General features: G+C 43.2%; 1 protein-coding gene across 3 annotated transcripts in view; it reads left to right on the forward strand.

Moving 5' to 3' along the window:
- ankfn1b (ankyrin repeat and fibronectin type III domain containing 1b) overlaps window positions 1-19,700 on the forward strand; it is a 153,546-nt gene extending 133,846 nt beyond the window's left edge. For all 3 annotated transcript variants that reach the window (XM_085171475.1, XM_085171474.1, XM_085171476.1), the window contains 16 exons: window positions 2,393-2,590; window positions 3,359-3,472; window positions 4,020-4,117; window positions 4,820-4,910; window positions 8,480-8,587; window positions 10,679-10,778; window positions 11,307-11,439; window positions 11,528-11,647; window positions 11,745-11,960; window positions 14,331-14,497; window positions 14,625-14,775; window positions 16,343-16,511; window positions 16,652-16,818; window positions 16,971-17,178; window positions 17,315-18,039; window positions 18,124-19,700. In XM_085171475.1, coding sequence (XP_085027601.1) covers window positions 2,393-2,590; window positions 3,359-3,472; window positions 4,020-4,117; window positions 4,820-4,910; window positions 8,480-8,587; window positions 10,679-10,778; window positions 11,307-11,439; window positions 11,528-11,647; window positions 11,745-11,960; window positions 14,331-14,497; window positions 14,625-14,775; window positions 16,343-16,511; window positions 16,652-16,818; window positions 16,971-17,178; window positions 17,315-18,039; window positions 18,124-18,432 — 3,074 coding nt within the window. In that variant the 3' untranslated portion in view covers window positions 18,433-19,700. The remainder of the gene's footprint in view (window positions 1-2,392; window positions 2,591-3,358; window positions 3,473-4,019; window positions 4,118-4,819; window positions 4,911-8,479; window positions 8,588-10,678; window positions 10,779-11,306; window positions 11,440-11,527; window positions 11,648-11,744; window positions 11,961-14,330; window positions 14,498-14,624; window positions 14,776-16,342; window positions 16,512-16,651; window positions 16,819-16,970; window positions 17,179-17,314; window positions 18,040-18,123) is intronic.
- The last annotated feature ends 3,842 nt before the right edge of the window (window positions 19,701-23,542 follow it).

Below are 23,542 nucleotides of genomic sequence, written 5' to 3' on the forward strand. Positions count from 1 at the left end.
GTGTGTTTCTCATCTTCTGTTAAAGACACAACCAACCTGTTATCGTTTCTCAAATGTCTTCGGTGTCCTCTCATGCCAAGTAGCCGAGGCAGAGGGTGGCGTTTGATTAAGGGAGAACTGTTGTATTGACCCAGCAATATCAGCGTCATGTAAATCAACTGCAGGTGTTAAAACATTACGCAGTCTCCTTTCATTCACACCAGTAATGGATTTATCCTCACTCTACTGACAGTCTCACACATCTATTTCTGCTTTCTGCTGCCAGTGAAAACATATTAGAGGCAACAGAGGGGCAGCCATTGTGATGCAATATTAGTCATCTGCGTAAGCACTTTTAATTGTTTGTGATCTGGTGAGCCGCCGCCGCCTTCCTCTGTTAATGATTACAACTCGCCAGTAAGGCTCCTAGGCTGTTTGTGTTTGTACTTGTGCTTACACACACACACAAACACACACTTCATTTTTTTCAAGAACTGAGCCAGACGTCTTATAAAGGTATCATTAAATTGAAAACACTTGAATGGAAAGTGGTGTTTACTAAAGTTTAGTGTTTGATTGTGCTCCCTCTCCAGAACCCCAATAACTCACGAGACAGCCGGCCGTGCGTGCTGTCTGCAAAAAGACATAAATAGAGAAACAAACGAAGCAAATGACGGGACATAATGAAAGTCAAAGCTTTCTTTTTTCGAGAACATGCTCAAAACGCCATCTGAGGATAATTGACGCGATAGATGATGCAGACTTTTCCTTGAACTTTAAAAGGAATTGATTATGGCGCTTATTGTTATTGCCATGCTTGACTACACAGTGTGTGGTTACCAGAGAGACAAGGACAGGCAAAGACAAACACGCTCTCAAAAGCAACTTCATCTTCACACTATTAATCCCTTAGTGGCTCTCAACAAGACAAAGCCTTAATGTGAAATAAGAACAAATCAAGACACACATACACATTCATGACAGCTTCTGGGCCTTTTTCTAAGGCCAGAGGAGCTGGAATTATAAATCAACGTGAACCAATATTGTTATTATTATTATTTTGATTGTTTCCATCCAAGCTATAGTCCATGTCCAAGGATCCTCAGTAATAATTCTGTCCTAACCTAATTCGACCCTGACCTTCACGTAATCCCTTTAAAAAAATAAATAAAAGCAAAGAACTGCCTTCAAGTTTTCACATGAGTGTCTGCAGAGTACGACAGAGGTGACACCCAGAAGAGACGCTCAAGGTTGAAAAAGAGAAGCTCCCAGCCACCGAGGAGACACAGAGAGAGCCGCAGAATTAAACACCCAGATGGACATTTTGACACGGAGCTTTAAACTTACTGTCAACAGTGGAATCTAACGCTCAACAGTGGAATCTACAATGAACAAACACAGACCACACAGACTAAACATAGACACACACCGGTCCCAAACACTCCAAGAAATGACCAGCCGCTTGCAGGAGGAGTACAGTATCCCGCTGTCCTCTTTGACCTTTAGCAGCTTTACGTCACTTGTCCTGTAATTTGATTTGTACGATCTACAGCGATGCATTTGCAAATCGGAGCACCGTTGACCTCTGCGTTAACACCACCGGTCACTATGAGCGACCGCTCGGCTCTGGGTTACAGCTCGTCTGCTCTAGCGATGCGTTTGAAACCCCTCTCCCCTTTTTGGAAAGTATCTTCTGGTCCTAGAGGCCTGTGACGTTATTATAGCTTTAGTTGACTTTTTTCCACACATTTGCAGAAAAATAGCTTTTACAATGGCGCTTTAAAGTGATGCCCATGCACGTTCCCACCGTTTTGTTTTCCCCTCTAACCGCACATGAAGAGCACTCCTCCCTCTCTCACCCCTCTCACTTTCATTGCCCCATTTTTGGTGTCATTTTCGAGGTGATGTCATTGCCCAAAAGAGAGACTGCTTAGTTATATTAAACGCTGTTTATTGTGGAATCTGCCGCAGTATTTTGGGCAAACAAAGGCATTAAAAAAAGGGAGCAAGAGAACGGCCTTCATAAGAAATTTGCACCGTTGCAGGCGACAAATGGGTTTCTAGCGCTATCTAAGCCTGAGCATCAGCCAATCTCTTAATAAAATACAGTGTAAATAATTTAGAACATGTTTTTCTTAATGGAAACATTCACATATCAAAAAATAATAATAATAATACCCAAACATGGGAATGATCTCTATCCTCTGTTCTTATTCACGCTATTTTCTCATTGAATTTTGGTTTAGAAAGCCAGCCCCACTCAAATATATACTCAAGCTTTGCATTGGTTTGTCTAAAATAATTTTTTGGGATTTGGTTTGGCAATAAAAGAGTCTCGTGTGATAAAATGCTTCTTGTTTTGATACTAAAATTATCTGCTGACATTCCCCCTCTCACTGTGTTTCCCTCCTAGTTGTGAGTCTGGAGGGCCGAGCGGTTCATTTGGCCACTCTGGTGCAGGAGGCCGAGCAGCGAGTGTTGGAGCTACAGCCCCAGGTGCGGAATGAGGGTCCCGGTGAGCGGGAGGAATCTGACCGTGAGCGCCAGCTAAAGGCTTGGGAGTGGAGGCTCCGGCTCTTCCGACGCATGCAGACAGGCTTTGAGCATGCCAGTAAGGCTTCAAGTTGATTTAGATTTTTTTTTTCCACATGCTAACCAGCTGATAAAAGTTTGCCGCCTGAATCACTCCTGCAGTCCAGCAGTCATCTTTGGTTTTCTTTTGGTTTGTTTTTTTTTTGCACCCCTTTTTTCCCCTCTGCTGTCATTCTGTCTGGGCTGACTTAATGGCTTCCACACTGGGAAGCCGAACACACAACTATGTGGCATGTATGTGTGTGCACAAACATAACACGCCTGTATTCCTGCTTTAATTTGTTATAGGCATTTCGTGACACGCTTAGTGGCAGACAGCTAACCCGCCCCCCTCTTCAGAAAGCAGACACTCCTCCCTTGTACCCACACCAATGTGCATTTTGATGTAAAAAAGATCTTTTCCCGCCTTTTAATTCTACATTACTTTATGTAATTATTATTATGTAATTTGATGGGCATTTGTGAATGCACGTGAAAGTAATAAAGCACAGGTTGAAGATTGTTTGTGCTGTTATATTCACAGTGAGAATCTGTGACGTACTTGTGTTAAGCTTATATCGGTTTGTGAAGATTATAGGGTAAAAATGAAGCTGCGCTGCCTTTAAATGCTTTGATTTTACCATCATCCACAATTTTACTGCATATCAAACCCTCTCAAACTGAGTGAGTGCACTGTGCACAGATCAAAACATGTAAAAGATCCCATTACAGTAATCTGACTGTTGTGTATTCTTGTGTGTACTCTGCTTATTTACCTGGCCTTCTCTCTGATCCTCTGTCTCTCCAGGTCCTCCAGATGCTCCCAGTGTAGTTTCCCTGTCTGTCAGCAGCAGCACCAGTCTAAAAGTTGACTTCCAGGAACCTCTTTGTGTCAACTCTGCTGTGGTTACCAAATACAAAGGTCGGCCGTCACACCAGACCAGCCACTTCATTTAGAACAAACCACTCAGTATTACAATATGTAGAGTTACAAGTGGACATATTAGGTTCATTTCCAGCTCCAAGCTTTTTATTCTTGGACTATTGGAGAGTAGCTTTGCATGGCCCACAGTTCAAAATCCTTATTTAATCTCTACTTGGCCTGTTTGCCTGAAACAAGCTGTTGTTGCTTCTCTCCCTTAAAGGACACAGCTTTCTTCTGATTGGCAGTCCATTGGGGAAAAAATGGACAGTGGGTGGGACATTTGTCCCTGAGATGACCATATTAAGGACATCCGCTCTCTTTGACATCATAAAGCTCCAACAGCCTGAAGCTTTTGGCTCATAGGAGTTTTCTTGTGCATGCATTATTATTCTAAACCCGTAGTGGGCGTGTTCAGTGTAAGCATTCATTACTGTAAAAGCATATTAATTAAAGAAAACAAGGAAAAGCAATGTAATTCTACTGTAAAGTAATGACTAGTGTTTGATAACTAATGAAAAATGTTTGTGTTTGTGTATGTTTGAAGTGAGCTGGAGCGGTAATCCTTCGTTTAGTCCTCTGCTGGGTGAGATGATAGTGGATGATGCCACTCAACTCGAGTGCAACATTACTGGACTAACATCTGTAAGTTTCTGCCGGCGCATTGTTGTTGTTGTTGTTTTTTTCATGCACATTTCCATGAGCTGAAGCACTTACAGATTCCTTCCAACTTACAGATAAAATGTTCCAATCACATTTTATCACCATAGTTTAAGCAGCACTATGCCGCAGGTTCTCCAGCTGTAGCTTGTAGAATAGCTTGTAGCTATTCTCTCACAGGAAGGGCCCTGGTATTGTTACACACAGCCCTGGATCCTTCTTTACTGTATATGTTAAGCGTCACACCAAACCCTATTCCCTCCTGACCACTCGTAAGCGATATTTGCAGGCAGCTGCCAAAATGATAAAAAAGAGCAGCTTGGTAGCCTGCCACCTGATTTATGGGTGGCATTTTTTAAGGAGACAAATGGACACTCCACTGGTTGTTAGTTATTATGTGAGGGAAGACCCATCCCCCATTTAAGACCCCCACTACCACCTAAAGCTCACTCCTGTCAAAAAAGAACAGGGGTCAAGGCAAGGCCAGTGAGTTTTGGCGGCTGGTGTGATTGATCTGGCTGAGAAAGGAGAGGCAGGGGCTTGCTGTCTGCACGCTGGGAGACAGAGATGCACTGAGCTCCACACATGCACATGTATGCAGATGGTCATTAACAGAAGCACTTCCTTTTTGGTTGTTGCCACACGCAAGCAGGTTCTGTCGTAAGGTCCTATCTCCTCTCCTCCCAGGGGACCTATTACTACGTGCAGGTGTCAGCGTACAACATGAAGGGCTGGGGACCTTGGAAAATTTCCACACCGGCCTGTGCTGCACCTTCCAGTAAGTTGTCTATTTTCTTTGTATAAATATGAGTATTTTAAAGCCTGTGTCTAAATTTTACACAAAGCTAAACATAAAGCTCCAAATTTAGGGTGATTTCAAAACGTGCCCCTTGCTCTACAAGGTTTTGGCTCACCTCACTAAATTAATAACTGTGGTGTGTGGGTGTATGTTTGTCTTGCATAAGTGATTTGTTTCGTAGTCTTACACATAAAATGACCCGGGCATCGCCTAATTTTGTTAATTGAATTTGTCACGCTGGTGTCATTCCAATTTTGCTGTGCCATCACTAGAGGGATGACAGCTGGACTCTCCTCCAGCTCTGCCAGGGCGACTGGGCGGGTTGTGGGACCCTCACTGCGGATGTTAGTGAGTGTAACAGTAGCCTCAGGATGCTGCTTGGGCCCAGCTGCCAGGAGAAGCCACCCGGGTTCAGCCAAGAAATTAACCGTGGAGTCATGTGCAACAGCTGAGCTGTTGACCGCTGCAGCTCTGACCCTCTTTCTCCCTTTCCTTCAGTCCATCTGTCTCTTTCTTTAGTTTGTGTGAAATTTTTACGTTTCCATGTTTTTGAGATTTGTGAAAGGACTCTTCTGACTGTTGCAGACGCAAAATGCACCTTTTGTAAGAGCGTGAGCATAGGTAGCATTGCTGTGGGCACACTGGCACGCTCGTGGCACATCTGGAGAACACATGAACATGTTTGTCCTCATCAGCACACAGTGTTTTTCAGCAAGTTTGTGAAACTAGGCTTCCCCCTCTCCTTTTTTTTTCTACTGTCCCACCGCTCTCCCTCCCCTCTCCCAGAGCTAATTTCGATGTTGCGTGTTTGTGTTTTCCATTTGGGCCTACCACTGGAAATATTTGCATGTCTGTGCTGTAGCGCGCGGCGCGGCCCCAACAGTGGGGGCCTTATACCGGGCCGTGGACGCCCATTAAAGGGCCCGCTTGTCTTGTCGGGACAGGCACCTTTCCGGGAATAGAGCTCACCGTGTTTCAGCCCCACGCACCCCCCGGGGGGCTCCAGGAGAGGGAGTGGGGGGTGGGTTGGAGTTGATGTTGGTTGGGGGTGGGTTATCGTTGACACATCCTCTGGTTCTAATGCATAAGGGAGAAGGATTTCTGCAGAGCTGGTCATCTATGAGCAGAGAAGGCCAAGTGTGTGTTTGTAATACCGTGTACTGTAAGTAGGTGTTTTTGTGTAAGTGTGCCTCCATCACAGGGAAAGACGAAACACACAAAGACAGAGGAATGAGAATATTTAGCGTTTTGGGGGTACAGTTAATTTTGTGGTACATTAACGTTCCTCAGATGCTGTCAAGGTGGCAGGAGCACTACATCAGAATCTCTGTGCACATGTTCAGTCCTGAACCCAAAATCAGTGGTGCTCAGGGGATCTGCCTGTCCAGCAGAGAATGTGACTATATGTGTCTGATCTTACCTGGATAATAATGTCACATCATCCAAGTATAATTTATACAAAATAAGTGCTGTTTTTAATAAAATGTAAATTGCTGAGAGTTTATTAATTACCTGTAATTTTATCATTCCATAACTGATAACGGTCCACTATTAAAGCAGTCTACTATCAGCTTAGTTTCCTTCTTCTCACTAGCCTCTGGTTATAAAAGCCAGTGAGCTTTCAAACACAAAATATGAAGTAACTGACAACCCTAAAACTCAATTATATACCAGTTTAGTTTGTAATAATAATAATATGTCAGCTCATTTCTGCTAATTTTCTTACTAATTTTTCTTTTCTGTTAAGCACATTCAGCTTATGTGTAGTGAAATGTCCAATATAGACAAAATGGTCATTTCCATTCGAGCAGCTCAAGTAAGGTGGTACTATAAGCCAGGAGTGTCAAATGTAAGGCCTGGTGGTCAGAATCGGCCCAGCAATGGCTCCAGTACAGAGAGCAGATATTTTTTGGGACTTTTACCTGTCTTTTTATAGGTTTTACAGGTTTTCTTGCTGATAAAGACCTCCCCCACAGCCATTCATACTACACTGATATAGTTGATTAATAGGTAAACAGTTAAATGACAGAAACATTCCTGTTTTTCAGTGTCCAAAATAGAATTTAAAAAAAGACCATTTTCATAAATCAACAATAATTTTGTTTTATTAAAAAAAACTTGCTGAACCAAACATTAATGTTTGTACCACGTTTCATGACAGTACAATCGACAGTTTTGCACTAATTAAAAAAAAAAAAAAAGTGAAATAAGATGTTAGCCTGAGTGGCATAGTGTTGGAGTGGTTACCATTTGGTCTTGCTATTATACTGTAGGCTTTTTTTTCTCTCAGTGAAGTTTGCAAGTTCTTCGATTGCCTGAATAAGTTGCTGGTGGTTCTACCTTGCCTGTAGGTATATTGATTGTCTCTCCGTGTTAACCCTGAGATGGACTTATAAGCTGTCCAGGGAGCATCCAGCCTGCTTTTTGACCAGGCTTCAGCACCCTGTGACCCAACTGGGGTAAACAGTCAAGGTGATGGATGGATGGATGGATGGATGGATGGATGGATGGATGGATGGACGGATGGACGGACGGATAGATGGACTTACAGCCACATAATGTCGCCATAGGGCCATAAATATTTGTATAAGTTTTGATCACGGTCCAACTAAAAATGATAAAAAAAAATAAAAAAAAAGCTAACTCCAATGTGTGTAAACGAACCAGTACCCTAATTTCGTCATGTTGGTTTCCACTAAAAACACCTATTATGTATCAGCTCTGTGAGTCTTGATAAATATACACTCACTAGCCACTTTGTCAGTTACACCATGACATCCTTTTGGCTTCAGACCTGTCACATAGATTCAATAAAGAGCTGTAAGCATTTCTCAGAGATTTTTGTGACATGACAGCATCACACAGTTGCTACAGCTGTCTCGGCTGTACACTCTTGATGCAAATCTTCAGTTCTACCACACCCAAAAGCTGCTCTATTGGACTGAGATCTGGTGACTGTGGAGGCCGTTTAAGTATAGCGAAATCATTGTCATGTTAAAGAATCTAGTTGATTTGAACTTAGTGACACAGCTGGAGACAGCTATCAGAAGATGAGTACTCTGTGGTCAAAGAGGGATGGACATGGTCAGCAACAATAATCTGGTAGACTGTGGTGTTTAAAAGTTCAGTTGGTACTAAGATGCCCAAAGCAAGACAAGAAGATGTCTCCCACCCCATTACCCCAACAGCAGCATCATAACCCAAGGATAAGGCAGGTTGGATCCATGCTTTCAGAACTCAACGGACTGGGAAACATTTTTCAAATCTTCTCTGGGAATTATAGCTTCAATTTCTTGTTCTTAGTTGACAGGGGTGTTCTTCTGTCCTCAAGATCCAGTGTATTGTTCAAACAGAGATGCTCTTCTGCATACATTGGTTGTAACAAGTGGTTATTTGAGTAACTGTTGCCTTCCTATTAGTTTGAACTTCAGCAGGTCGTCTACATGCCTAAATCCATAGATTTGCCACTACATGATTGGCTGATTAGATAATTGCAGCAACAAGTTGTTGTATAACAGTTTTTCTTTCTTTATTTCGTCTCCCTGAAGGTTGGAGGGACATTGATGGCCGCGCTCCTCGTCAGAGAGGACAGAAGGAGTCACTGGACCAGCTACTTGGGCAGATAAAAGAAGCTCACCGCCACTGTGTCTGCCATGGTATCAACAACTTTTTGACCAATTCGAAGGGGCTGTTTTCCCCCAGAAAGACTAAAAACTAATATGAGAGCTTGAAGTATTTGAAGCCCAACCAAATATCAAAGGTGTTTTAAACTTAACCTTAAGATCAGTGTTTAATACTGGCACGACTTCATGCTTCATGAGCATTTTTTTTTCATGCTCAAAGAAACACAACGATGTAGACTTGAAATCACAGGTGTAACAGGTTGCTGTGTTTCATCTCAGCATGACAGACACTTTACAATCTCAGGCCGTACATATTAAGGTGACATGTCGCCTCAAAAATAATACCCTCCCGTCTGTCTCCGCAACCCCTCCCCATCCCTCACGAGTCTTTCCATGACTCAGCCGTTCCTCGGCTGAATACCTCTCCCTCTCTGTGACAAAATGCAGATCAGCTTCTCTCACACTCAAGCTGTTTATATCCCTAAACACTGCTGGCTGTAAGCTGGTCCCATAAGTGTCAAAACCTGTCCACACTGCCTCTTTTTACATGACGGCAAACTGCACTTAGCCTTGAGCAAGTTGTCCCTCTTTTTCTCTCACACCCACACACCCAAACACACTCACCCACTTACTATTGTCCACTGTGGCTAGACCATATTTGCAACAGGGCAAGATGCAATATAATAGCCGGTATTGAGTGGCTCTTGGTTCTTCAGATGGTGGCTGATTGAGTTTGAGAGTTCAGACACGGTAGTCGAGGTGGCGTATCCTGGGGTCATGTTTGTTATTCCTGTAAGAGACAAGTCCCGGGCTGGAGTCTGGAGAGGGCATAAATTAACACTGACTACTGCTGCCTCCCCCTCTCGCCCCCTGCAGCCCACCAGTCGCCCTGTCTACTGTCCTCACATATATACACACACATAAAGATAGACAGGCTCACACACGGGTACGCGTGTACACGAGCAGACGCAAATATTCAAGTACATGCTCTCGCTTTCAACTCTTGACTCCCCTACATGTCCATGTACGCACCCCCCCGCCATCGCAGCCCGGCTCAAAGCCCACACCACCTTCTCCCTCTTGTCCAAACACTATTAATTAAACTGTGAAAGAAGCCTTGACTAACACAGACACCCCAGCAGTCAGCCCTTCTTGTCTCTCTTACTCAGTGTCAAAGAGCGACTGAGGCCTGGCAAGGCTGGAGCTGAACAGAGTCGCGAGTGGAGCGAAATTTGGGGAGGTGAGAAGGGTCGAATGGTGCTTTTTTTTTCTGGTTACTACACCTCAACTCATCCACCTGAAGAGAAAATTAGTTCTTGTTGGGCCCTGAATGGGGAGATTTATTGACTTTAAGTGGCTTGGGGCTGGAGTTACCTCACCTGTGGGGAGCTGGGCAGGGGGGGTCTGTAAAGGGTTTTGGGACTCATGGTTTCTAATGAGTGGGGAGGTGCGTTATCTCACCAACAAGCACCCTTACAAACGCACACATATAGATATGCATTCACCTCTCTCGCTCTGGCCTCCAACCCCCTCCTGGTCCACTAAAAATAAACACGTCCCCACAGACTTGACTGACCTCCCCTGTAGGTGAGCGGCGAAGGGTTAAGACAGATACAGACGTACACACACACAAATTACGACAGCTCTTTGACTCTGCGCGTATGGCTGTTGCTCAAGGCTTGCCATGCTCCAGCAGCTATAGCGTGTACAGGTAAACACACACAGACACACACACATGTACACACAGCTCCTCTGGGACCTGAGAGTAAGCAGTTCCCTTTAGGCCCATACTCTGCTGCTGGCAGCCAGCTTGACTGTCAAATGGTACCGCACCACTGGAGAGCATGTCAAGAAATATTCCACTCTGACCGCGATGTTGGATGTGTCAGGTTTGTTGTCAGTTAGGTAACTCTGGTAACAGCCTGCCACTGGGCTTAGTTAGGACAGGAGTAGACACCAGTTTAGAGAGAAAACCAGTCAGAGTCACGGCTCTATTGTGTCTGGTATGCTATTTGTGATTTTAAGCATCAAGGGCATTCGAATAGTTATTCAGGTAATCTGACTCTGTTGTTGCTATGGAATTAGCTTAATCCTTTCTGTTTTTTCCTGTGTTTTTTCACACAGAGCAATGCAAAGCTCCGCCACAAAGCAGGAAGCACTCGGTGTCCAAGAGCCTGCGGCACCTTTTCCAGCCCACCAACAAATTTGTCAAAAGCTTGAAAAGGTAGAAGAGAGTTTATCCTTGAAGCGTGGTGTAAAAATTAGAGCACTCCATGTCCTAGGCTTTTAACTATATGTTTAACAAATCTGGTATGTAATTTGTCATTTTAGTTTTTACACTCTCCCGCCAGATTTTTAGTTCAGGTTTATTTATATAGCACCAAATCACCGCAACAGTCACCTCAAGGTCCTTTATACTGCAAGGTAAATACCCTAAAGTAATAGAGAGAAAATCCCAACAATCAAACTACCTCCTATGAGCAAGCACTTGGTGACAGGGGTAAGGAAAAACCCCTTTTAACAGGAAGAAACCTCCAGCAGAACCAGGCTCAGGGAGGGGCGGCCGTCTGCTGTGACCGTTTATAGGGTTGAGGGGAGGAAGACAGGCTAAAAGACACGCTGTGGAAGAAACCTTTTTGCGATGTACATTTACATAAAACAGCAAAGTACTGATTCTAGTGTTTTTTTACATTTAAACATTCAGAGCTGTATTAAATACTCATACACACATTTTTTCTGCGTTTCCTTTCAGAGGTCTCTATCTGGCGTCCATATTCTACAGAGATGACAACGTGTTGGTCACTCCAGAGGAGCAGATTCCTATTGTGGAGATTGAAGATTCGTATTCGAGCTCACTGATGCAGGACTTTCTATGGTTTACTAAGGTGCATGGACCACAGTTGACAGTCACATATCTATGCATTTGCACAAATGATTACAATGCCCCTTATTATGATTCCTATCCCGCAACAGGTGTCCTATCTATGGGAGGAAATTTCGTGGCTGCAGCAGTGCCTCGGTCCTTCCCAGACGTCGTGTTCATGCACTCTGCAGACTCGCCTCAAGATGCTGCAGGCCGTCTCCCATCTACAGGTAGTCTAATAGTTTTATGAGTGAATTATGGCGGCTGTGATCATATGAGCTCAGTGTGAAACATTTTAGGAAATATTATCTGACGTTTTTTTATCAGGGAGCGCTGGGAACCCAGGATCTTGGTCAGGTATATTTTGAGCCGATCAAAGACAAGCATGGTAACGCCCTGTTGGTGCTGCTGAAGGACATGAATGCCTCTCCCAACCTTGACGGGGTACGCTGGACGCAGCTTTGTAAACTGCAGCTCCAACGTAAATCGATATCATCCCCCGAAGAGCCCACTGCGCTGGACATGCTCCTCATCACACTTCATGTGAGTCCGGCAGGTCTTAAGATATTACTGTGTAATTGTGTAATTGTAACATGTAATTGGCTCGCACAGAAATATAAAAAAAAAAAATCAACAAGCGGTTTTCAAACAGAAACCAAAACTCAGAAATAACACAAAACCATGGGACCATGACAACAGGCATCTTTGTAGACAGTATCTGCATGTGAATGTGCAGAATCGGGTCATACAAGATGAAATCTTACACAATCTTACCTCTCATGTCAGTTATGTGTTGTCCAGATATCCACTCTCTTCAAAACAAGCTGATTGGCTCCCATATTGTAGAGTAGTGGGCTGGCAGTGATTAGGAGTTACCTCAGTTTTGTACATTGGGCTATTTTTTGCTTTTGTTTTGGTCAAAGAACGCTTCCACAGCAGTTTATGTTGCGTTTATGTTACCCGAGGATGTGGCCAGATCAAAGCACGTCGAATAAAGGGCTTTGTCGACAACAAAATGCCCCGAAACATGTATTTAGTGGAATCGCTGAGGCTCTCATTCACAGAAAACCAAACACAGCCTGACAGACATGAGGCACCGAGGCAGGAACAATAGGACTTTAAATTGAAATCTGCTTCCAATTACAAGTTCTGTTTGTGCAGACACCCTTTATTTAGACAAACATTAATCACCGTGACTCTGCTCTTCCATTTGTCACTGTCATTATCAGGCCATTCAGCATACTGAGCAGACTTGTCATCAGATTAATTAAAATGCCAAACGTCAGGTCAGTCTGTGACAGCTCAACATGTAAATGTAACCATCTTGAAGTCGCTTCACGTTTTAAAGCTGCTTATTCAGCAAGTAGCAGTTTAAACTTTCAGCATGTTGGAGACGATGATGATCTAACCGTGTAACTGTTGTTATTTAGTGTTATATAACTAATTCTGTGTGGATGTTTAGTTCAGCAAAAAAAAAAAAATGACCAAAAAACAATCTGGAAGTAAACCACAAGTTGATTTTGTCTATATAACCTAGTAAACCTGATGCCATTGTTGCAATGCTGTTTGGTCTCCAAAGCACACTGGTTTCGTCCTGTGGTTCCAAAACAATAGCGAAGTTTCCCTTTGGCAAAACCACAGCTCACTGAAATATTTGTTTTGTGGCCAGTTATGAACAAATTATATGATGAAATGCAAAAAAATGTGCTGATGGGCTATTCTGCAGGACCGACTTCCACTTTAAACACGCTGGAACAACATGAAAAGCATCCAAGACTAACTGAATAGCGAAACATAAAAACAGGACTACTGAATGAGAGGATGCTTAGGGAGAAAAAATTAAAAGCACAGCCATCATGTAATTCACCCTGTTCAACACTTACTTTCATAGAGTTAAAAATTACTTCTATAAAGAAAAAGGTACTGAATTCCACAGTTTTAGTTCAGTTTGTGTGGAAATTCCACCATACAATGCTGCTATTTTTACCCCCTGCATACCTTTAGGTCATGCAGTGTGACAACAGTGTTACAGCCATGCTACTTTTGGAACAGGAACAGCCCAGAGTCTGGTAGACGTTTTTTCCAGTTGCAGAGCACCAAATCGCAGAGATGAACTGATGATGATTTATCCTAGCACTGTCAGTGAACATAAGTGGACACCAGACACTGAAGGTAAAAATGGTATTTAGCCATAACATGTGCCTGGTTCTTTTTTGCTCTAAAAACAAAGCCACAGCTTATACATAGTTTGGCTGACCATTTGAGTTTGTAAACAGCTAACAGTAACACTGGACTGATTAAATACATTTGGTACCTTAATTGTAGCAGACTATGTCTAAAAATGTACTAAAATACAAAAATCACTGATGCATATTCCCAGCAGGGAGGTCAAGTAAAGACTGGCCAGTTCTAGTCAATGCTAGTTGACAGAAGTTAGAAGATACACATTTAATGGCAAATGGCTTGATAATGATTGCTATCAGCTTGTCATGAGGAAGGAAGTCAAGTGCTAAGCTCTGGTTGATGAGGCCATTACCTCATTTCCCATTAAAGAACTGAGGAGAACCATTGAGGAGAATGGAGCTCAAGAAGGATGTGGCTGGTCAGAGCTTGCCAGCTAACTTTGTCTTAGATGCCCCACTCAGGCGAGGTCTACGGCTGAAGGATGTTATGCCAGTTACATTGAAATACCAGCTGAAGATGTGGAAGGATTCCCAAAACAGTGAGCATTTGGGCTACCTTGCCCACAAGGCTATCACGAATACGCCCCTTAGTCTAGTTTCTTTTAATAAAAGACACGCAGACTGCATTACGTCTTAAATTTACTCTGTATTTCCATCTTGTGTATGTTTGTTTTAGTGGTATTAAAATGCAATGAAAAGTCTTAAGGGACACCCTGTCTGCTGTTTCTAGGAGAAGCTGGCGTACCACAGGCGTAGCAGGAAGCTTTTGTCTCCAGGCTTATATCTGGGCTACCTGAAGTTGTGTACATCGGTGGAGCAGATAAGAGCACTGGTGCCCCAGAAACTCCCCAACGTGCTCTGTCATACCAAAATTCGAGACAACAGCAATGTGTCCAGGTTGGGATCACTCATTACCTAATGTGTAATTGAATTGCAGTCCTGCTGGTTAGGCTAATAAATTTCCAAAGCAAGAACTAAACTAAACTAGCAAAACAATAAAGGAGTTGTTTCTGTGATATTTCAGAGAGGAGTGGCAGTGGCTTCAGGCCCTCAGCTCTCTGGAGGAGTCACTGGAAATGGACCATGATGTACAGAGTGCTCCCCATCGCCTCCTACAGGACCTGCGTAATGCCATCAAGGACCTAATAGCTCACATCAACATTCCTGGCAATCAGGTCAGAACAAGACAACTGTATCTATTTAGTGAGTGAGTCCACAATTTGTTTAGTAAAACTGATTTTGACTGATTCGTAGAACCTGGGGAAGCATACAGCGAGTCAGGCAGCAGCAGCACAAAGCTCTTTAAAATGACTCCAGTGGAAATTGAGGCAGCGCTGGTTAGACCACTAATTCTACATGATTTCTCTAAAAGAACATGGTTTGAATTCCTGCACAATGGCAGTCATTGTCCATTTGACTTTTCCCACCAACTGTTCAAATGGAGGAGCGCCAGCACCATAAACTTCACTGCTATTAAAAGTTACATGACTATGAAGATAAATATGCACTGTGTTGATACATACACACTGTCACAATCTTGAGCTGCTTCCTATTTCTTTGTATTTTGCTAGAAAAATGGAACATTGAATGACACTCAAAGCTCTTCTTTGCATTTTGGCTACTTTTTGTTCCATTCTGTCAAGATGACCCCACACATCACCAGACACATCACTGGTTTATCCCTTTACTTTGGTGTTTTTTAATGCTTGAATGATCCACAAGTCAGTGTTAAGTGGCTTAACAAACAAAACAAAATTCCTCTGAAAATGGTCAGGACTAAAAATGAGTGAAAAAAAATGTTTGAAAGACCTTCAGGAAGCTTGAAGGACTATTGCTCAAAGTCTGTTATTTAACTGCTATAAGAATGAAGAACTGGAGACTTAAAGGTATGAATCACTCATGTAGGGAAATCTTTGTAAATCAGTCTAAAGTGTAAGAGTGTGATAAGGTAACCCCCAATGAGGTCGCTTTTTGTTATACAAGGTTTTTTTATTGGTTCCTAATTCTACTATTAAAATACTGAAACGTATAAAATTGATTGAAATAGCACTCTATGATCCATACTCTGTAACTCTTAATAAACTTGGGCTCAATTACTTGATCTTTACTGTGTTTATCAAAGGAAAGTAGAAATGACTCTTAGAATATCAACCACTATTACAACCTTCCAGTTGTAGGATTTTTTTAAGTTTCAGAGAGAATCTCATTGGATGAGGGTACAGTGACCTTGAATATTGACCTCCAGAACCAACACAGCAAAGTGTTTACCCCCAACCGGTTGTGGCAGATAGCTATCCCTGAGCGTGGTTCTGCCGGAGGTTTTTTCTTGTTAAAAGGGAGTTTTTCTTTCCCACTGTCGCCAAAATGCTTGCTCATATGGGGTCCTATGATTGTTGGGTTTCTCTGTAACATCATAGGGTTTACTTTACAATATTAAGCACTTAAGGCAACTGTTATATAAATAGAACCGAACTCCATTGAACATTTTGCCAAAATTTAATTTTCTGTCCATGAGACATAATGTTCACAGACAGGATGCCACACAACCTGAAAACAATTCCTCTGCCACAAAGTTCTTGTACACAAACAACACTGCATATATATTAAAATGAAAGCTTAAGATTTAAATATAAATATCTGTATTATGTCACATTTTTACAGTCCTAAAGGACTTCAACTAAGCGTATATCGATACCTGTGGAGCCAGAGACCCACAGAGATCACCTGTCTCTTTGTGTTTAGGCACAGGACTTCCGTATCTACAGCCAGGAAGTGTTGGAGTTTGGGGAGAAAGTGTGTTTCCTCCTCCTCCTGCCACCTTCAGATGAAGTCTGCACGGCTCCCGGTCAGAATAATCCATACTCCCCGCGCTCCGGCTTTCTCACACTGCCGCTGCAGATCTTTGAATTGGGTTAGTTTATAAAATTGTATGCAGTATTATATAAAAGAAATATTTGAAAAACTGCTGTTACTGTATGTGTTTCTCTATTTATTGGCAGAGGATTTTATATTTCTGTTTTTGGGTCTTATTGGATTTCTTTTCTTCCTCAGTGCACTTTAATGCCTATTGCCCCAGTTTCATCGGCCAGTACTGCAGGGTGTCCGCCTTGCTGGAGCTGGAGTCCCTCATGTCTCAGCAGGCATTACGGGAGGCCTTCTCTGAAGCCGAGCTCCTCGTTGCCAAGAAGAAACACCAACAAGTTCAGGAACACATGCAGGTATGACATACTGTCAGCATGTCAGCTATTTGTGATTTATCCGAGCCTGTAGCCTGTAGTCTAGGTGTAAATATCCCATTATAATGGACAATCCCAGAGTAGCACAGTATTAGACGTCACTTTAACTTATGATTTTAATAACTTTCCCAAAGCAAATGGAGGAGGTGTGGCGGGATGTGAGATGGATTATGGATGCCTTGCAGTACGCCCGCTACAAGCAGCCGACAGGAGGCATCTCTGTAAGCTGGATAATTGACTTCTCTAAAGAGGTGATGCCTGACAAGCCTCCCTCTACCTCATCTCAACCAGACTTCATGCCCTCTCCTATGCCTTCACCCGAACGCTGCCGTAAGCACTCAGGTCAGAAACACGTCTGATTCGTGTGGTTCCAAAAGATATTTTTTGTACATGAGCAATTTTTTTTAAACCAGAAAATTTGATATTGTGGAATTATTGTACTCATTTATAAATTTCTTTCTTTTCTTGCACCCTTTAGATTTTGCTGGACTCTCAGATGAGGAAGGCTCCTCTGAAGTTTTCCTCACTACCGACAGTGACTATGACTCCAGTCGTGCCCAGAGCCCCCGAGAGCTGGACCTGTTGCCCCCTTCACCTCTCTCGTCCTCTGCGCCCCTGGAGCCCCGTGGCTTCCTGCGCATCGACGGGGGCGGCTCAGGAGGAGGAATGCATCTCAGCGGGGGTGGACGTGGAGGGGGAGCTCTGCGGGATTCCACACCAGACGTCCTCCAAGCATCAGAGCCGCAGCACGGGAGGGAAGGAGAGAGGTGTGGAGGAGGTGGAGGCTTTCGATGTGGAGGAGAAAGGCGAAGGGGGGCTCCGGAGCTGTTTGACAGTGACTTCATCTTGCCCAGCAGGCAGATTGAGCTTTTGCACATCACAGAGAAGAGGCAGGCCTTCTGCGTGAGGACCAGCAGTCTGGAGTTCCCTTCCGCCCACCAGCAGCCTTACTCCTACCACACTACTTGCCCTTCACCTTCCACCTCACCGCAGCGAAGATGGCATCGGCCCTCATCAGTAGACCGCTGCTGTTCCTCTGAGCGCTGTCTGTCACGGCTTCCGCCGGCACGCACATTATCAGAAGACAGCGGCACTCAGAGACTCGCCTCACCATCACCTGCTGCTCTCAGGAAAGGCTGTCATGCCACACTCAGAGTCTACCCGCAGTACCGCACAGGTCTGCCAAAGGAGACCAGCGTCAAGGTATTGATTCATTTTCCAGGGATTTTCACTCAGAGCGCCTCGTGTTTGTTTTGGCAAACGCTAATATCTCCTCCTACATTTCAGCTTTGTGTAACTCCAGGCACATCAGTGCGGGAGATGGTCCAGCTGGTGGTGCAGGAGATGAACGTCGTGTCCCGGCGCATGATGGGAAGCAGTGAAAACGGTGACGAACAGGAGCAGTGTGTTTACTACAGTCCTGAACAGCTGAAGCACTTCGGCCTCGTGCTGGTTGTGGACGACAGAGAGAAGTGGTTACAGGACGACTTCTGTCCCCTGGAGCTTCAAAACCCCTGGCTGAGGGGCAAACTGTGTGTTCGTATTAAGGAGTATTCGCCACTAGCCCTCAAACACAGCCGGGCCACCACAGTGTGATACTTCCCAGAAGTGAGAGGGGCAAATCTTAAGAGTTCACCCCGTGCCGAGATTCTGTTTTGATAAACGTACTGAACTGTCACGCTGTCTGCAGGCTCCTAAAACCTAACAATTTTTCCCCTCTCACTGTGTTGATACTGTCTTCGGCTGCAGCTATATCATGTTGTCATATTTTCTGCTGTGTTCTGGTTATCTGAAATGCTACTCCGAGAATCTGTTTCCATGAAATCTGTTCTCCCATACGTAGAACCTTTCTTTTTTTTGATGAACATCAGAGACCCTCATATGGACACCAAATGAACAATAACAGTAGAACAAAGAGAAAACAGTTTTTTTTGTGCTGTCAGAAGTCATTGGGTAAAAGATTGTGATGCTGAGCGAGATTAATGGAGCGTCTCTTTGACTTTTGGCGTGATTGAGGCCAGCAGATAGAGCCGTGCGAGCTGCCAAAATGACATGGGCAGCATCAGCGCCTCCCAGCCACACGCGGACACGGCTTTTCCTATGAACCCTCTTATTGTGCTGTCGGCTCCAGCCGTCCGGCCCCATGTTCCCAGGATGTGGGCTCTGGACTTAGCCCAGGAGGCAGGAAGGAAGGGGAGAAGTACAGAGGTGGCTGGCGTCTCTGCTCGGGGATGCAATGGACCCGACGATTTGGCCCGTCAACTTGTCACTCAACTGCTCTTGGCCACTGTACTGTCTAGCAGCAAGCAGCCAAGGAATTGAGAGCATGATAGAGAGTGAGAGTGAGGGAAAAAAGAGTGAATAGGAAGGAGGGTGGAGGTTACATCACATAAACCCCAGAACTAACTCTGGTGCTCCTTTTCTCCCTTTTGCAGCAACAAGTCTGCTGTGTAGTAGACTTAGTCACAGTGTAGCTAACCGATATGATCATCTTGTGGAGAAACACAAAATAAAACCAGCTGATTTGGGTTTTCAAAACAGAGAAAAAAAAAAGCAATACTTTTTACTCTCTCCTTTTTTTTTAATTCTAATTGATGGAGAAAAAAAAGCATGCAAACCTTCCAGATTTGTGCCGAGTACATTTCAAGTACTGTAGTCATGCTGTGCTCAGAGTTAACTAGTTCAGTGTTTTGTTGTGTTTGATTCAGTGGTGTTCCCAGATGCAACAGAAAACGGTGCACTTCAGTCTAGAACAAGTTATCCCAAAGGGTTGTTAAGAGGCCCACCTTTTGTAAGATGCACACTACACAGTATGTCCCAAACCATGTCTTACTCTGCTTTAAAATGTGTTACATATGAAACGACTTCAGCAAAGGGACTTTTTCTACAAAGCGAGACTCGTGGCCAACAGATCGAGCCATTCATATTTGTATTAATAGGAGGCTTTAAGGTTATGTGTTGGTCCTACACACAGTTTAGCAGACCACCATCTGCATGTTGTTGCAGTTTCCTGTCACCAGGGGGCAGTGTCAAAAATCTGTGGAACACCTGGTCCACGGACTACTCATAGACAGTATAAAAGATGGAAACAGCTACCATCACATCACATTTTAGCCTCAAAGACCACTCTACTGAAATTGAGCACTTTGTACTTTACTTGCTATACTTTTTATTAAATCATTCACCCAGTAACACACACATTTATACAGTACTATTATTCAGTGCCTAAGCACTAAAATTCACATGCACACTCACACGCTGATGTATTAATCGAGGGAAACTTGGAGTTCAGTATTTTGCCCAAAAATGCTTCGGCATGCAGACTACAGGAGCTGGAGATCGCGTCACCGATGTTCCGACGAGTTCTGTCTCCTGCCACCATTGCCATGGGTCTGCCACCAGGTGTGATTGGTGACCCCAAACTCAGCTGCTAAGCACTCGTCAATAAAAAGTCCATTGCCAATAAACATACCCTGGGTATATTCGTTTCTGAAACACCATACCACGAAGATTTACAAAATGAACCAAAATGAGTGACTGAGACCATAAAGTCAGCTGGAATGTGTTTGCAGAGGTCAAGTCAAGTCAGAGAGTTGTCGCAGACTCCTCTATGGGACCAGAAGTCTTTTTGCAACCACAGGTAACACCCCCTGGTGGCAGTTAGAAAGAATGCAGGTTTAAAGGACTTTATCTTAGTTTTACTTATTAATACCGGAAACTACCTCCATCTTTTATGCTGTCTATAAGACTACTCCATCAGCTTGGTACACCAGCCAGTTTTGGGTAAGACTGACACTATAACCTATGAAGAGCTGAAATGAAATAGAGTGCCCACTTTTCAGCTGCTCAGTATTCACTCTATATCCCCATTGGGCTGTACACTGTTGGGTTTTAGAAGATAGCACACTCTGGTGGACTGCATAAGCTGCATGCCCAAAATTCTTCACTCTGCGTAGCCGAATGCCTACGCAAATGGATACAGACACAGGGCCATGAATTCTGCATTGAACAGCTGCTCTCAGCTTAATTCAAGCGTATAGTGGTATTCCCATCGGTTCTTGCACTGTAATTCTGGTTGATCAGGTACAGTCTCCCACAAAATTTGCGTAACACTTTGTGGGACTACATCACGCAACACCAATTGGGTCTTCAGCTAGCCAACACAAAGTAGCTTGGTAGTCACATCATGGAGTCATAGACTAATGCTACAATATTGAGATCAGGTCTGCAACCACTTGGAGTCAGTCGCCATCTTTGATGATGTCAAAGATGTAAAATTGCAATAAGATAAAGTCATTAGGAATCTACACGGAATCTATTAGTAACAACACAGTGATTTACTGCGATAAATTGACAAAAAAAATCGCATATCTGTTACATCTAGATGCACAAAAATTCTAATTAAACAGAAATTAACATTAGCTATTTACATTCAGAGTTCAGCCAGAATCTCATAGACAAAAATAAAAAATCAGATTCCTTCACAAACAATAATGTTGTTGATGCTGGTTGGCAATTCAACTACAAAATGACACACGTGCTTGGTGACACGTCACAGGCAAATTGCACTCACTGACTGACTCACATTGATGACAAAGCATTGATGGTCTGTCTTTGTTTATAAATTACATGCCAGTTAGTTGCAAACCTTTGACAATCTGTATGAGAGTGACTGCAGTGAGTCTGAGTCAGACACCAACTGTTTGGAGACAAGTTGCCTCCACCAGGTGACCAGGTGTGCAACCTAGCCTGCAATCAAGCGTTGTCACTGCAAACAAAAACAAAAAAAAGAAAACAATCAGCACAATCACTCTGTAGCCACTGATTTTTTTTCTATTTACAAGGAGGCTACCATCCTATTTTTACTCTAGTGTGACTGAATCACGCTGCCCATAAGACAACTTTGACATCAAAAGTAAATTTGGGTTTGGCAAAGCGCTCAGTTAAATAAAACAACTGATGCCAAGCGCACATTCTTGCTCTCGGTCTTGCAGTTAAAAAGTAATGGCTGGCTTGTTATGACTTATACTCGTGCACTTAGCAAAGCTGTTGACTCACTGGTTTTTGAAGATGCCCACATCAGAAACTTTTCACACACAATACTGCTTCTGCTGTATATTGGTAAACTGCACCAAAGAAGCAGTTCAAGTAGGGGAATTTGTATATTGTTGCTGTAACTGTAATTACCACTTGTGGCCACATAGGTCACTGTTGCCTATCCTCGGCAAATGTTACATAATGTTCTTAAATCTACTCTACCTCCAAAATATGACATCAAAAATATTCCTTCAAACTTCTTATCAATCAGAACTTAAAAGCCAGAATGGAGATTTCTTCATTCTAAATTATACATTAAAATTTCAGCCTTATTTCCTGTAGAAAGCGTTTGGGACTTTGAGAATCCCATACAGGTACAAAACACCATCTTTTCTTCTTTTTTTAAAATTATAATTCCATTTGTTGTAACTCGGAGATGCTACCAGCAATAATGCTAGCAATCTTGCTATACATAAAGCTCCATCGAGAAATTCCCCACGACACATAAATTGTCTCAGCAAAGGCAATTCTCATGGAGACCTGCATTTTTCTTATTAACCCCTATTCATTCTTAATGAATTGGGCCTCTTACCAAGCTACACTTTTTTTTTTAGATAAACTACTGAAACACTTGAAACACAGCAGTCTGTGCATAGTTTACAGTATCTCATTCTAACAGGAAGTCTTTTTTCCCCTCTCAACTGTTTTCAGCCTATGATGAATAGGTTTCCTCTTCTAAAATGTCAGCCAAGCTCAGCAACGTCTTACCGTCACAGTGACCTGCAGAGTTTTCAAATGTAGCACCAGAAAGGTCCAAAGGAGGAGAGTTTGATGAAGTCGGTGGACCTGGCCTCAGTTACTGTAGCATTCCAGGTTCACAAGATGCCGTTGAAGCTTTCACAGAGGGAGCCAACAGTGGTGTCTTTCAAAGTGTTTACAGACTCGACTTACTTTCCGTACTCCTTTTGTTTACTTGTAACTATTGTATAAAGATGTCTTAAGACAAACTGTTGTTCTAATAAGTTGTAATTGGTTTTACTGATGGCTTGAACTCTTGTGTTAGCGCCTAGATGTCTTCTTTATTCAAACTGTTTAAAGCCGTTTTTACGAGGGCCATCTGCAAAAACAAATCACACAGCCAGAAACTGAACTATGTATATAGACGAACGAGACCAGTGTGGATGAATGTACTGTATTGGCCCTAAATGTGAAAGTAAATGTAAGACGGGTTATCATAACAGAGGTCAAAGATCAGAGAAGTAGCAGGCTGGTTGTTGTTTTTCTTTTTTTCTTTTCAGAATTGTGCTGAACGGGAAAAAAATTCCCTTTCCAGTCCAAAAAAAAAAAAAGAGTTAGGCACCATGTTTACAAGGAGTTGGCAGATGCATCAGGCAAAGTCATGAAGGAGACATCACGTCACTTTTTTAAAATCTATTTTTATTGAACAATAAATGAATATTACAAAATGAAAGCCTCGGTTGTTTTTGTGGTTTCTTCTCTTGTTATTGCCGCACACAAGTGTAGGAAGCCTCTGACCTTCATGTGTGTCCCACTGAGCAATAACAACTTCTTTTATGTGATATTACCTTTTTACACTTCCTGTTTCACAGATTGTCCACTCTACAAATGAACTGCACCACACTTTCCTAGTTTGTGAAAGCTGAAAACT

The sequence above is a fragment of the Neolamprologus multifasciatus genome, chromosome 8, assembly GCF_963576455.1.
Source record: "Neolamprologus multifasciatus chromosome 8, fNeoMul1.2, whole genome shotgun sequence".
Taxonomy (NCBI): Eukaryota; Metazoa; Chordata; class Actinopteri; order Cichliformes; family Cichlidae; genus Neolamprologus; species Neolamprologus multifasciatus.